Consider the following 11,213-nt stretch of genomic DNA (forward strand, 5'->3'; position numbering starts at 1 on the left):
TGGGCCCATTGGAATGCATTACGCCAGGGTAATTTACGCCTATTTTTTTTTAGACCAAGGAAAGACCGCCAGATGTTAGCACCAGGACATGCTGGTCGCACGTCCGCATCGACCTAGTGCGAAAGAGCCGGGGTCTGGGGCCGTTTGAGCGCCTGGCGAGGTGAAAGTGGGTCTTTACCTGGCCAGGCTGATGACGTCACGCCTGCCTGTTGAGCCGCGGAATGTATCATGGCAATATATGTCGAGATAGAGACATCTATGCCCCAGACTACGGTGCCCGTCCGGAGCGCCTACGCCAGGCGCACGGCTGGGCACCCATGGCGATAGCGTATCGCGTCACGGCTCTTAACGGTGCACACCCCAGTTCTTCCGCGACCGGGGTCCGCGGTAGTGCGCGACCAAAAAGTGATGAAAGGCTTCCGAGGGTCCATGTTTGAGTTGACATTTCTCATTATTTCCTGCGAAATGACATTAAAGGGTTACATGGCTGAAAAGCGTAGGAAATGGTGTGTTTTGGGTGCAAATTGTGTTTTGGTCCGCGCGTGGCTTCCGCGATATCCCTACGCCTGAATGTAAACAGGCCGGTGACCTAGATTGACCTCTGAAGCGCTGTGTTAACCCAAGTTGTAATGCCGCGCGCCGTGGATGATTAAAAAAACTGTAGTACTAGAATTTTCTTTATAATTGGCTGGATTACTCTTTAGGTTTTCCTCTTTCTGACAGTATCAGTCGTCTTTGCCGGAAAAATCGTCTTCATGTTTTTCTTTCAATGCCAAAATGCCCGATTTTTTGCATTACTTTTTGCATGAAAATAATGTTTTGTCCCTCTAATTTTTTTAAATTAAAGAAGTTGAAGGATCGAAACTCAGTTGATCTTGTAGCTAAAGGAATATCCTTTCACCATATATACAGTTATTTTGCTTCAGGATAATTCCCTTGTAGAGCAGGTCGCTAGACCTTAGGGTATGCCGCCTCCAATTGCACCCCCAAATAAACTGGTGTGTGCCCCCTTAAAATAGGCAAAATATATTATTGATACTGTTTGGGGCATGGTGGCGGCACTGTGGGGGCATTCTTGGGGCACTGTTGGGGCACCATTGGGGCACTGTTGGGGCATCTTGCCACTTGCGTTATTTTTAAACTTTTTAAAAAACGTCGCGCTTGCAACCGGCACTTCTAGGTTTGCTTGCGGCACCTCTAGGTTTCGTGGGGGCACCTCTAGGTTCCGTGGGGGTACATCTGCGTTTTCGAACGCAGCAATGCCGCAAGCGTGCCCCACGTCAAGTGAGAGGGGACCTTAAGTAAGGCGATATAAGTTCTCCATCTATTGACTTCCTCTTGACTTGTCTGAAATTTCGGGAACTTGTGTTCAATCGGAAATCAGTCGCATAGGAGCCACTTAGCCAGCTAGTCAGACGTTGGTGAGTTCTGTCCTTTCCAATGGATTTTGTCTAGAAGATAGCTCTTGAAGAAGCTCTAGAAGATGTTCAGTTATGACCCGTTCAATCGCTAAGAGCATTGCTGGTATGGGATGTTCGTGCAAATGTCGTACAATCTTCTGCTGCTTTCTTACGGAGAAGGCCTATCCTAGATCCTCGTCGACGGTACTAACGTAAAGTGTGGTGGCCTTACAAAATATGCGCCTTTTTCATTAGCACGCTCCGGATTCGCCACTCTAAGTGTATCAGCATTTATCGTCCACACTGTGATGTTTCGAGTGGCCTCTTCACACGAGAGCAAGAATGAGCCGGGATGCACGGTCAGAATGAAAATTCTTTTCTATTCCTGGGAATTCGTAGTGTATTCTAGAAATTTTCACTGCATTCCAGCTATTTGTGCCCGTTCTTTTGGCTGGCCCGAAAGTTGTTGACATGCTAAAAACTTTCTAGGTATATTTGAAGTGGAGAAATATCGAACGGCATTCAAAGTGGATTCTAAGTGTATTTTCACTATTCTAACTGCAGTATGACCGCATTCTACGGCATTCCAACATTATTCGAAACATTCTTATCTCATTCGACGGAGAACCGAAACGGCAAGCCACTTCAAATCCTACCAGAATGTGGCCAAAACAGTATCTGGAATGCAGTGAGAATTATTAGAACACACTACGAATTCCCAGGAATAGAAAAGAATTTTCATTCTGACGGCATTTTGGCTCATTCCTTCTCGTGTGAAGGGGATATAAGGTCCATTTGGAATTCCCACTCGAATGTGGCAAATACTTCATTCCGCGGCTGGTTCTGCTTGATTCCTGCTAATTCGGTTTCAGCGGCCCTATTACTTAGTAGTTCTAAGGAGGTTGAAAAGAGGAACTCCTTGGTAGTTCCAACTGTTGTCTTAGATCTGATTACTTAGTAAACGATATGCTACTAACCTATTCCGTCCTCTAGGCTGTGCTTATTCAGTGAAGCCAGATACCTTTCATTATTATAAGGAGACAAAGGTAGGAAAAAAGAAGAACAAGTTATTACCAATGTAAATACCGCAAAGTCGTTGGGTAAAACCCACAACAGTTTTGGCCTCACTTTGTTGTCATATAAAGTTACCTGTCCTGTGACGTTTATAGCCGGGTCCTAACTACTGATTAGTGCCCTATGATAGTTGTACATTGAGCGTTCACCGAATGAGCGCAAATGAGGAAGTAGCAGCCATACAGTTTTGGGCGGAATGAATGAATGAATGAATGAATGAAAGGAATGAATGAAAGGAAACTAAAGGAATGAATGAGTTAAACAAGACCAGGCGTAATTAGGTTGTGTGTGTAGAAATAGCTTGTACTATATTTCTGTGTGGTGCATCAATGTAAGTTGTTGTCTAAGTTATATATTTGTACATAGCTAACCATCTCATGTTATGCTATCCCAAGGAGGAAAAAATGAATGGATGAATGAATGATGAATGAATTGTGCATTTCTATTTTCAAACGACTATGTCTGTATCCTTGCATATCCAGGTAGAGCCCTCAGTCCTGTCCCAGGCACCTGCAGCTACAAAACGTAAAAAAAAACCTCTTGAAAAATGTGTGTGCAGAAAAGATGACGTGTTCGACGTTCTGTGCCGTACTCCTGCTGGCCGCCCTGGTTTCATCCTCCCAGGCCCGCCGAGACGCCGAGGTGTGGTATGAAGATGTCGCGATAGGCGAGGATGTGTCCGTCGGCAGCACAGTCAAACACCTGCGAGACGTCGTTAACGCCAGCGCTGTAGAAGCAAATGGAACGTCCTGGGCAGTGAACATCACCAGGGGCAACGGTTTGGGACGGTTTGAGGTTGTTCCTGAGAACCTGACGCTAACCGTGGTCGCGCCGCTGGACTTTGAGTACAGCCCGCGGTACAACCTGTCCCTGGAGCTGATAGACACAGCAGACAACAGCGTCTGGCTCGTGAACCTCGTCATCGTGATCGTGGACGTGCCGGGATACCCGCCGTACTACGACAAGCGGTGCGAAACACCAGTTATTCCTGATGATGGTACGAATGAGAACAATGTACTGAGCAGCACTAATGGATCGTACGATGTCTTCATCAATGGGGATAAATTTGAACAGTATACGGCCGACTTCCTCCTCTATTGGCGTGTTCAGGCCATTGATGTTACCATGGAAGACTGCTCCATCCGACTGTGTGTTGCTATGGACCAATGGTTGAGGGATTTAGGATTGATCCTGATGCCACTTAGTACCGTGCCTGCGAATAAAGGCAGAATCGAGTTTTCATGTCGCGACAGGCAGCTCAAAAGTAAGGGCAAGTTTGTATTCTTGGACCCTTCTATTGACGACGATTTGCCCGGCTGGGCACAGGGTGGTCAGTGCGATATGGCGGCAAAAAGGCTGGTCCCGCTTGTTTTGTTTGTAGATATTAATGAGATATGGTCCACTTCGTCCTACAGTGTACAATGTAGCGCTAACGTCGCACTTGTGACAAGTCCAATTCTCGTGGACTTCATATTCCAGTACGATGTTACAGGATGTTCCGAGGGCAGGTACGGTCTGTACTGTGACAAAGACTGTATTTGTAAGAACGGGGCCCGTTGCCATGGCTTTAACGGTGCGTGTGAGTGCCGCCCGGGATGGAGAGGGAGGGTCTGTGACATCCCCTGGCCTGAGGTCGTCATCGTAGAGACACCTGGCGATTCAGTCGTGAAGTACATCGGTACCAACCTGACTCTGACCTGCCTGGCTCCACACATCCGCGTAGCAAATATGACGTGGGTTTATCAGGCAGAAAACACCCACACTGACAAACTAATCATTGAAGAAGGGACAGTGCAAAACAGTTCCATCAACTTCCAGCCGATCATGGAAATAGCCAATGGTGAATATGCGTGTGTGGTAGAAGCTGTAGGTGGTGAAGTGGCCAATGCAACTTTCGTCCTCAACGCTACCAAATGCCCACCAGGCCGTTGGGGTGAAGTTTGTCAGCAGGTGTGCGACTGTCAGTTCGGAGGGACGTGTGACAGGTGGGAGGGTTGTCTGTGTCCTCCCGGTCGTCATGGAGACAGGTGTGAATATGTCTGCGCACCTGGAACATTCGGATGGAACTGCAGCACGGACTGTCATTGTCAGAACAACGCCTCGTGCGATCCAGTCAATGGTACCTGTTTCTGTGCAGAGGGGCAGTGGGGTGAATTTTGTGAGAATGCCCCCAATCCTGAAAATAATAACCAAGTCGTCGTCAAAGTGCTGGCTTCCGTTATCCCTGCCATGTTTATAGTCTGTTGTATCGTGATTGTGACCCTGGCAAGACGGCGTGCCGGGCTGCATAAAAATGACACAGCGGACGTAGAAATGGAGACCCTGCCGTCACCATGGGAACTGGACAAACAGGACATTCATTTCGAGCATATGATCGGCGAGGGAGAGTTCGGCCACGTCGTGCGGGGAAGACTGCGCGTTCCCGAGGGCTACCAGGTTTTGGTGGCCGCCAAGAGTATCCGGCCTGACCGCATGACAGCGTCGGCTGTCCGCGACTTTCGCCGCGAGATGGACATCCTCGCCAGAATACACGAGGACAAGGATGGACACCCGAACGTGGTCAAGTTTTACGGGGTTCTGACTAAATCGGAGCCACAATACATTGTTGTGGAGTACGCGACAAATGAAGAACTGCGGCGGTACCTGTGGAGTCTGAGAGAACAGTTCAAGGTGACAGGACACAGGAAACTGTTAGAACGACTCGGGTTTGCTTCTGGCGTTGCCAGTGGGTTATCGGAGCTGGCACGTCTGAAGATCGTGCACAGGGACATCGCAGCCCGTAACGTCGTCGTCAGCGACAGAAGGGTGGCCAAGATCGCGGATTTCGGGCTGTCGCGCGACGTTTACGTGTCGTCGGCGTACAAACGCACCAACCAGGGCGGGGAGGAGGAGCTGTTGCCACTGAAGTGGATGGCCCTGGAGTCGTTACGGGACGGGGTGTACACGTGCGAGAGTGACGTGTGGTCGTACGGTGTCCTGCTGTGGGAGATCGCCAGCTTTGGGGAGGAGCCGCGCTATGCTGGCGGCCCGATGCACCCGGACGTGTGCACACTGTTGGAGCTGCTGAGGAAAGGAGTCCGCCTGCAACAGCCGGAGAACTGTCCGCTGTCGGTGTACCGCATCATCAGGTCCTGCTGGATAGTGGACCCGTCGAAGCGACCGACTCCTGAGGAGCTGTTGCAAAAGATCGACCAGCTGAGGCCACGGAGGGATGCTGCTCACCTCGTTGATCATGGCATTTCATGGCAATGACGTTTTTTCTATAGGCATCTGTAGTACTAGTTATTCAAACAGTTTAAGTTTCTTCTACAGGCAATTATTTTCTATAGGCTTCTATATGCAGATTCTTCTATAGGTAATTACTGCTATCAGGTTTTGTTTATAGATAACCATTAAACAGACAGTTGTGTATTCTTACTGTTGACTATCAATCCAATGTTCCATTATGTGGGATTGCTATAGAAAAGATTACGATGCACGAAGATGTAATGTTCATTAAGCATTCATTCATTCATCATCATCATCACTGTCATGCAGGCTTTCAGGCCATCTATTTTAAACATGCCTTTTCCTGATGTGCAGGATAGGTGGCAGAGATGTGAGCTAGGCTAATTGGAACATTAGTTCATTTTATTAGACATACATGATTGTGTATATAGGGTTCAACCCCTTTTGGCGATGAATTGTTTTATCATTTATACTGTATTATAGTAGATACGAAAAGTGAATACTCCACATTCGCTGCAAAAAGTTGTGTCTGCTTAATTGCAATGCCAGACGTGCTACTGACTGTTGAGTATCATGAAAGCGTTCAACTTTGGTCACTATTATTGCGTTAGATTATAGTGTAAGAAGATACAATGCTCATCAAATTACTCATCATCCTCACTGCCATGCAGAGTTTGCATCTATTTCAAACAATATTCCTGATGTGCTGAATTGGTGACACACGTGACCTAGGAACATCACCTGCTCCATTAAATTGAAATTCTTACACTGTGTGTAAGAGTCCTTCCTCATGGATTTTAGCACTGTAAAATATCAACGATATTAACTAAACAGATACCGTAAGAGTGTAACAGCTGAATGACGTCTAATAGTACAGTTTTTAGACGATCTAGGGATACACAAGTGAATAAATTACAACAAAGTAGTTTACAGGATCGAATTTGAGAACGCTTAGCCTTATAACCCGTATGTAAGTCTTTGCCACTTATATGTAAGGCTCTGCGACTTTGTATTCGGAGGGAAAGTTTGACTTTCGAATTTTTTCGACCCTTATTTAACCTTTATACATCTTCTGCCTAAGCCATTTTTCATGAATTCTAAGGTCTTGCCTTCTTACTAGTACACACATTGTTATTACAACTTACATTAAAATCCAATTGGCGTCAAAATCAAATAATTTCATAACTCTCAAAGTTGTCAAAATTCTCAGGTAGAATCAATCAATTGTCGTCAGTGACACTGAGGGAATGTTTTGTGTTTTCTTGCAATTTTTACCTTTGACCTTTGACCTGTTTTCGGCTGACTTCCTGTCACGTAGCAAGCATTAGGGGCGCCATGGCGGAAGGTGGTTGCCATGTGACTGCGTCAAGATCTCTTCAATCATTTTGAGGATTTGTTTAACCATTCAAGGTGTACTCACCTGTGTTGGTTATGTGTTTAGCGTGACATATTTTCTGTGAGTGTGATATGGGTCTCCGTTGACGGACTTCCCCATGACTCCAGTTTCAGGAACCTCAGTTCAATCGGAAATCAGTCACACATATAAGAGCCAACTTGTCGTAAGGTGGTTGCCAAGTGACTCTTCGTGCAAATCTCTTCAATCATTTTGACGATTTGTGTAACCAGTCAATGATAAATGCGCACTCATCAATCACCGATGTAGTCGTGTTTTTAGTAACGCGATATGGTTCTCCATTTACGGACTTCCGCTTGACTTAAGTGTTCTGAAGTTTCAGGAACTAAGTTTATTTGAAAGTCAGTCCCAGAGGAGCCACCTTGCTAGCTAGTCAGACGTTGGTGAGTTTTGTCCCTTTCCTTTGATATTGTCTAGAAGACACGTACAGCCATGTTCAGTTGTGATCCGTGCAATCGAAAACTATAATAAGAGCAGTGCTGGTATGTTATGTTCGTTAAAATGTCGTACAATATTCTGCCGCCTTCTTAAGGTGAAGGCGCTGTGCTAGATCCTCGTCAATGGTGCTAATTTCCGTCTTGTTAAGTGTGGTGGCCTTTAATACAAAACGTGTGCCTTTTTCATTAGCACGCTCCGGATTCGTTACTCTAAGTGTAGCAGCAAGTAGCGTCCACATCGTGATGTTTCTTGGAGTAGTTGATTAGTTTAGACATTTTCTTTTTTCGATAATTTTTACCATTTATTACGATAATGTTTAACATTTGTAATTGAAATGTTGGGCGACGACCGTTGTAGACGTAAATTTAAAATTGCATCGGCGCGGTGGGTTCTGATTGACCTCCATAGTTCTATCACAGATGTCTCAGTGTTGTCTGTTCATCTCAGTGCTTTTTGACCCTTCAGTAGTTTCAACTGTTCTCTTAGATCTGATTAACTAAGTGTTTAATATGCTAAGTACTAAGTACTTTTCTGCCTACTAATCTGTACATCATTCAGCGAAGCCAAGTACTTCTAATAAGTTACATATAACCAGTGGGGTTCTTAGAGGGAAACATAAAGAAGAAAAAGATAGAGGAACAACAAGTTATGGGTAATGCAAATACCGCAAAGTCGTAGGGTGCTGGCCGCCATGAGTCATGACGATCGTGACCGGCGAAAGATTTAGAAAGGAAACAGGTCTGCGTGCGTTTGTCACTACCGCGTTGCGGCAATATTGACAAAGCGTCTGTCAACCACGAACTGCGGTCGAGCCCTGTACCATACACAAACAACAGTTCTGACCTCACTTTGTTGTCGTATAAAGTTACTTGCCCTGTGACGTATATAGCCGGGTCCTAACTACTGATCAGTGCCCTATCCCGATTGTACATTGAGCCTTCACCGAATGAGCACAAAAGAGAAAGTAGCAGCGATACAGTTTTCTTTGGCTCTAAGGTGAACGAACGAACGAACGAATGAATGAATGAATGAACAGTTCATTACTATTTTTAAACGACTATTTCTGCATCCTTGCATATCCAGGTAGAGCCCTGTGGCCCCTGTCCCATCAACACACCTGCAGCTACAAAACGTGGCGAAACCTCATAAAAAGTGGTGTATTTGTGCACAGAAGATGCCGTGTGCGACAATCTGTGCCGTATTCCTGCTGGCCGCCCTGATCTCATCCTCCCAGGCCCGCCGAGACGCCGCGGTGTGGTATGAAGACGTCGCGATACGCGAGGACGCGTCCGTCGGCAGCACAGTCAAACACCTGCGGGAAGCCGTTAACTCCAGCGTTTTAGAAGGGAATGGAACATCCTGGTCAGTGAACATCACCAGAGGCAACGGTTTGGGACGGTTTGAGGTCGTTCCTGAGAACATGACGCTAACCGTGGCCGCGCAGTTGGACTATGAGTTCCACCCGCGGCACAACCTGTCCCTGGAGCTGACAGATACTGCAGACAACAGCGTCTGGCTCGTGAACCTCGTCATCGTGGTCGTGGACGTGCCGGGATACCCGCCGTACTACAACAAACGGTGCGAAACACCAGTTATTCCTGATGATGGGACGGATGAGAACTATGTACTGACAAGCACTGAAAGAAATTACAATGTTGTAATAGCTGAGGCCAACGCACGACAGTATCCGGCCGACTTTTTCCTTTATTGGCGTGACGAGGCCATTGATGTTACGATGGAAGACTGCTCCCTTCGATTGTGTGTTGCTTTGAGCCAACCCTTGAATGATGGGGAAGTTTTCAGCCCGGCGTTTAAGGCGCATCAAGGTAGAATCGAGTTTCAATGTAGCGACAGACAGTTGATGAGAAGTAAGGGTAAGGTTGTAATTTTAGACACTTTTGAATACAACTATCCGCTGTCCGGGTGGGCACAGGGCGGCCAGTGCGACATGGGCATGGCGGAAGGGCTCCAGTATGTGGTACTTGTACAGGTTAATGAGATATGGTCAACATCGTCCTATCGGATACAATGTAGCGCTGACGTAGAATTTTACGAACCTCTGCATGTGGAGTTCATGTTCCAGTACGATGTTACAGGATGTCCCGAGGGCAGGTACGGTCTGTACTGTGACAAAGACTGTATCTGTAAGAACGGTGCCCGTTGCCATGGCTTTAACGGTGCCTGTGAGTGCCGCCCGGGATGGAGAGGGATGGTCTGTGATATTCCCTGGCCCGAGGTCGTCATCGTAGAGACACCTGGCGATTCAGTCGTGAAGTACATCGGCACCAACCTGACTCTGACCTGCGTGGCTCCACACATCCACGTAGCAAATATGACGTGGGTTTATCAGGCAGAAAACATTCATAATGACACAAGAATCATTGAAGAAGGGGCAGTACAAAACAGTTCCATCAACTTCCAGCCGATCTCAGAAACAGCCAATGGTGAATATACGTGTGTGGTAAGATCTGTAGATGGTGAAGTGGCCAATGTAACTTTTGTCCTCAACGCTACCAGATGCCCGCCTGGCCATTGGGGTGAAGTTTGTCAGCAGGTGTGCGACTGTCAGCACGGAGGGACCTGTGACAGGTGGGAGGGTTGTCTGTGTCCTCCGGGTCGTCATGGAGACAGGTGTGAGCACATCTGCGCACCTGGCAGTTTCGGTTTGAACTGCAGGATGACCTGTCACTGTCAGAACAACGCCTCATGCGATCCAGTCAATGGTACCTGTTTCTGTGCAGAGGGGCAGTGGGGTGAATTTTGTGAGAATGTCCCCAATCCTGAAAATGATAACCAAGTCGTCGTTAAAGTGTTGGCTTCCGTGATCCCTGCCATGTCTATAGTCGGTTGTATCGTGATTGTGACCCTGGCAAGACGGCGTGCCGGGCAGCATACAAATGACACAGCGGACGTAGAAATGGAGACCCTGCCGTCACCATGGGAACTGGACAAACAGGACATTCATTTCGAGCATATGATCGGCGAGGGAGAGTTCGGCCACGTCGTGCGGGGAAGACTGTGCGTTCCCGAGGGCTACCAGGTTCTGGTGGCCGCCAAAAGTATCCGGCCCGACCGCATCACAGCGTCGGCTGTCCGAGACTTTCGCCGCGAGATGGACATCCTCGCCAGGATCCACGAGGACAAGGAAGGTCACCCGAACGTGGTCAAGTTTTACGGGGTTCTGACCAAATCGGAACCACAATACATTGTTGTGGAGTACGCGACAAATGAAGAACTGCGGCGGTACCTGTGGAGTATGCGAGAACAGTTTAAGGTGACAGGACATAGGAAACTGTTAGAACGACTCGGGTTTGCTTCTGGTGTGGCCAGTGGGTTATCGGAGCTGGCACGTCTGAAGATCGTGTACAGGGACATCGCAGCTCGTAACGTCGTCATCAGCGACAGGAAGGTGGCCAAGATCTCGGATTTCGGGCTGTCGCGCGACGTTTACGTGTCGTCGGCGTACAAACGCACCAACCAGGGCGGGGAGGAGGAGCTGTTGCCGCTGAAGTGGATGGCCCTGGAGTCGTTACGGGACGGGGTGTACACGTGCGAGAGTGACGTGTGGTCGTACGGCGTGCTGCTGTGGGAGATCGCCAGCTTTGGGGAGGAACCGCGCTATGCTGGCGGCCCGATGCACCCGGACGTGTGCACGCTGT

General features: G+C 47.8%; 2 protein-coding genes across 2 annotated transcripts in view; both read left to right on the forward strand.

The window, feature by feature from the left end:
* Positions 1–3,038: 3,038 nt before the first annotated feature.
* LOC118423686 lies at positions 3,039–6,308 on the forward strand. The gene has a single exon (XM_035831918.1). The coding sequence runs from the start codon at positions 3,039–3,041 to the stop codon at positions 5,724–5,726; it is 2,688 nt and encodes an 895-aa protein (XP_035687811.1). The 3' UTR covers positions 5,727–6,308.
* Positions 6,309–8,728: 2,420 nt separating this feature from the next.
* LOC118423702 overlaps positions 8,729–11,213 on the forward strand; it is a 3,021-nt gene continuing 536 nt past the window's right edge. The window contains exon 1 of the mRNA XM_035831919.1: positions 8,729–11,211. Coding sequence (XP_035687812.1) covers positions 8,729–11,211 — 2,483 coding nt within the window. The remainder of the gene's footprint in view (positions 11,212–11,213) is intronic.

Source organism: Branchiostoma floridae, chromosome 1 (assembly GCF_000003815.2).
Source record: "Branchiostoma floridae strain S238N-H82 chromosome 1, Bfl_VNyyK, whole genome shotgun sequence".
Taxonomy (NCBI): domain Eukaryota; kingdom Metazoa; phylum Chordata; class Leptocardii; order Amphioxiformes; family Branchiostomatidae; genus Branchiostoma; species Branchiostoma floridae.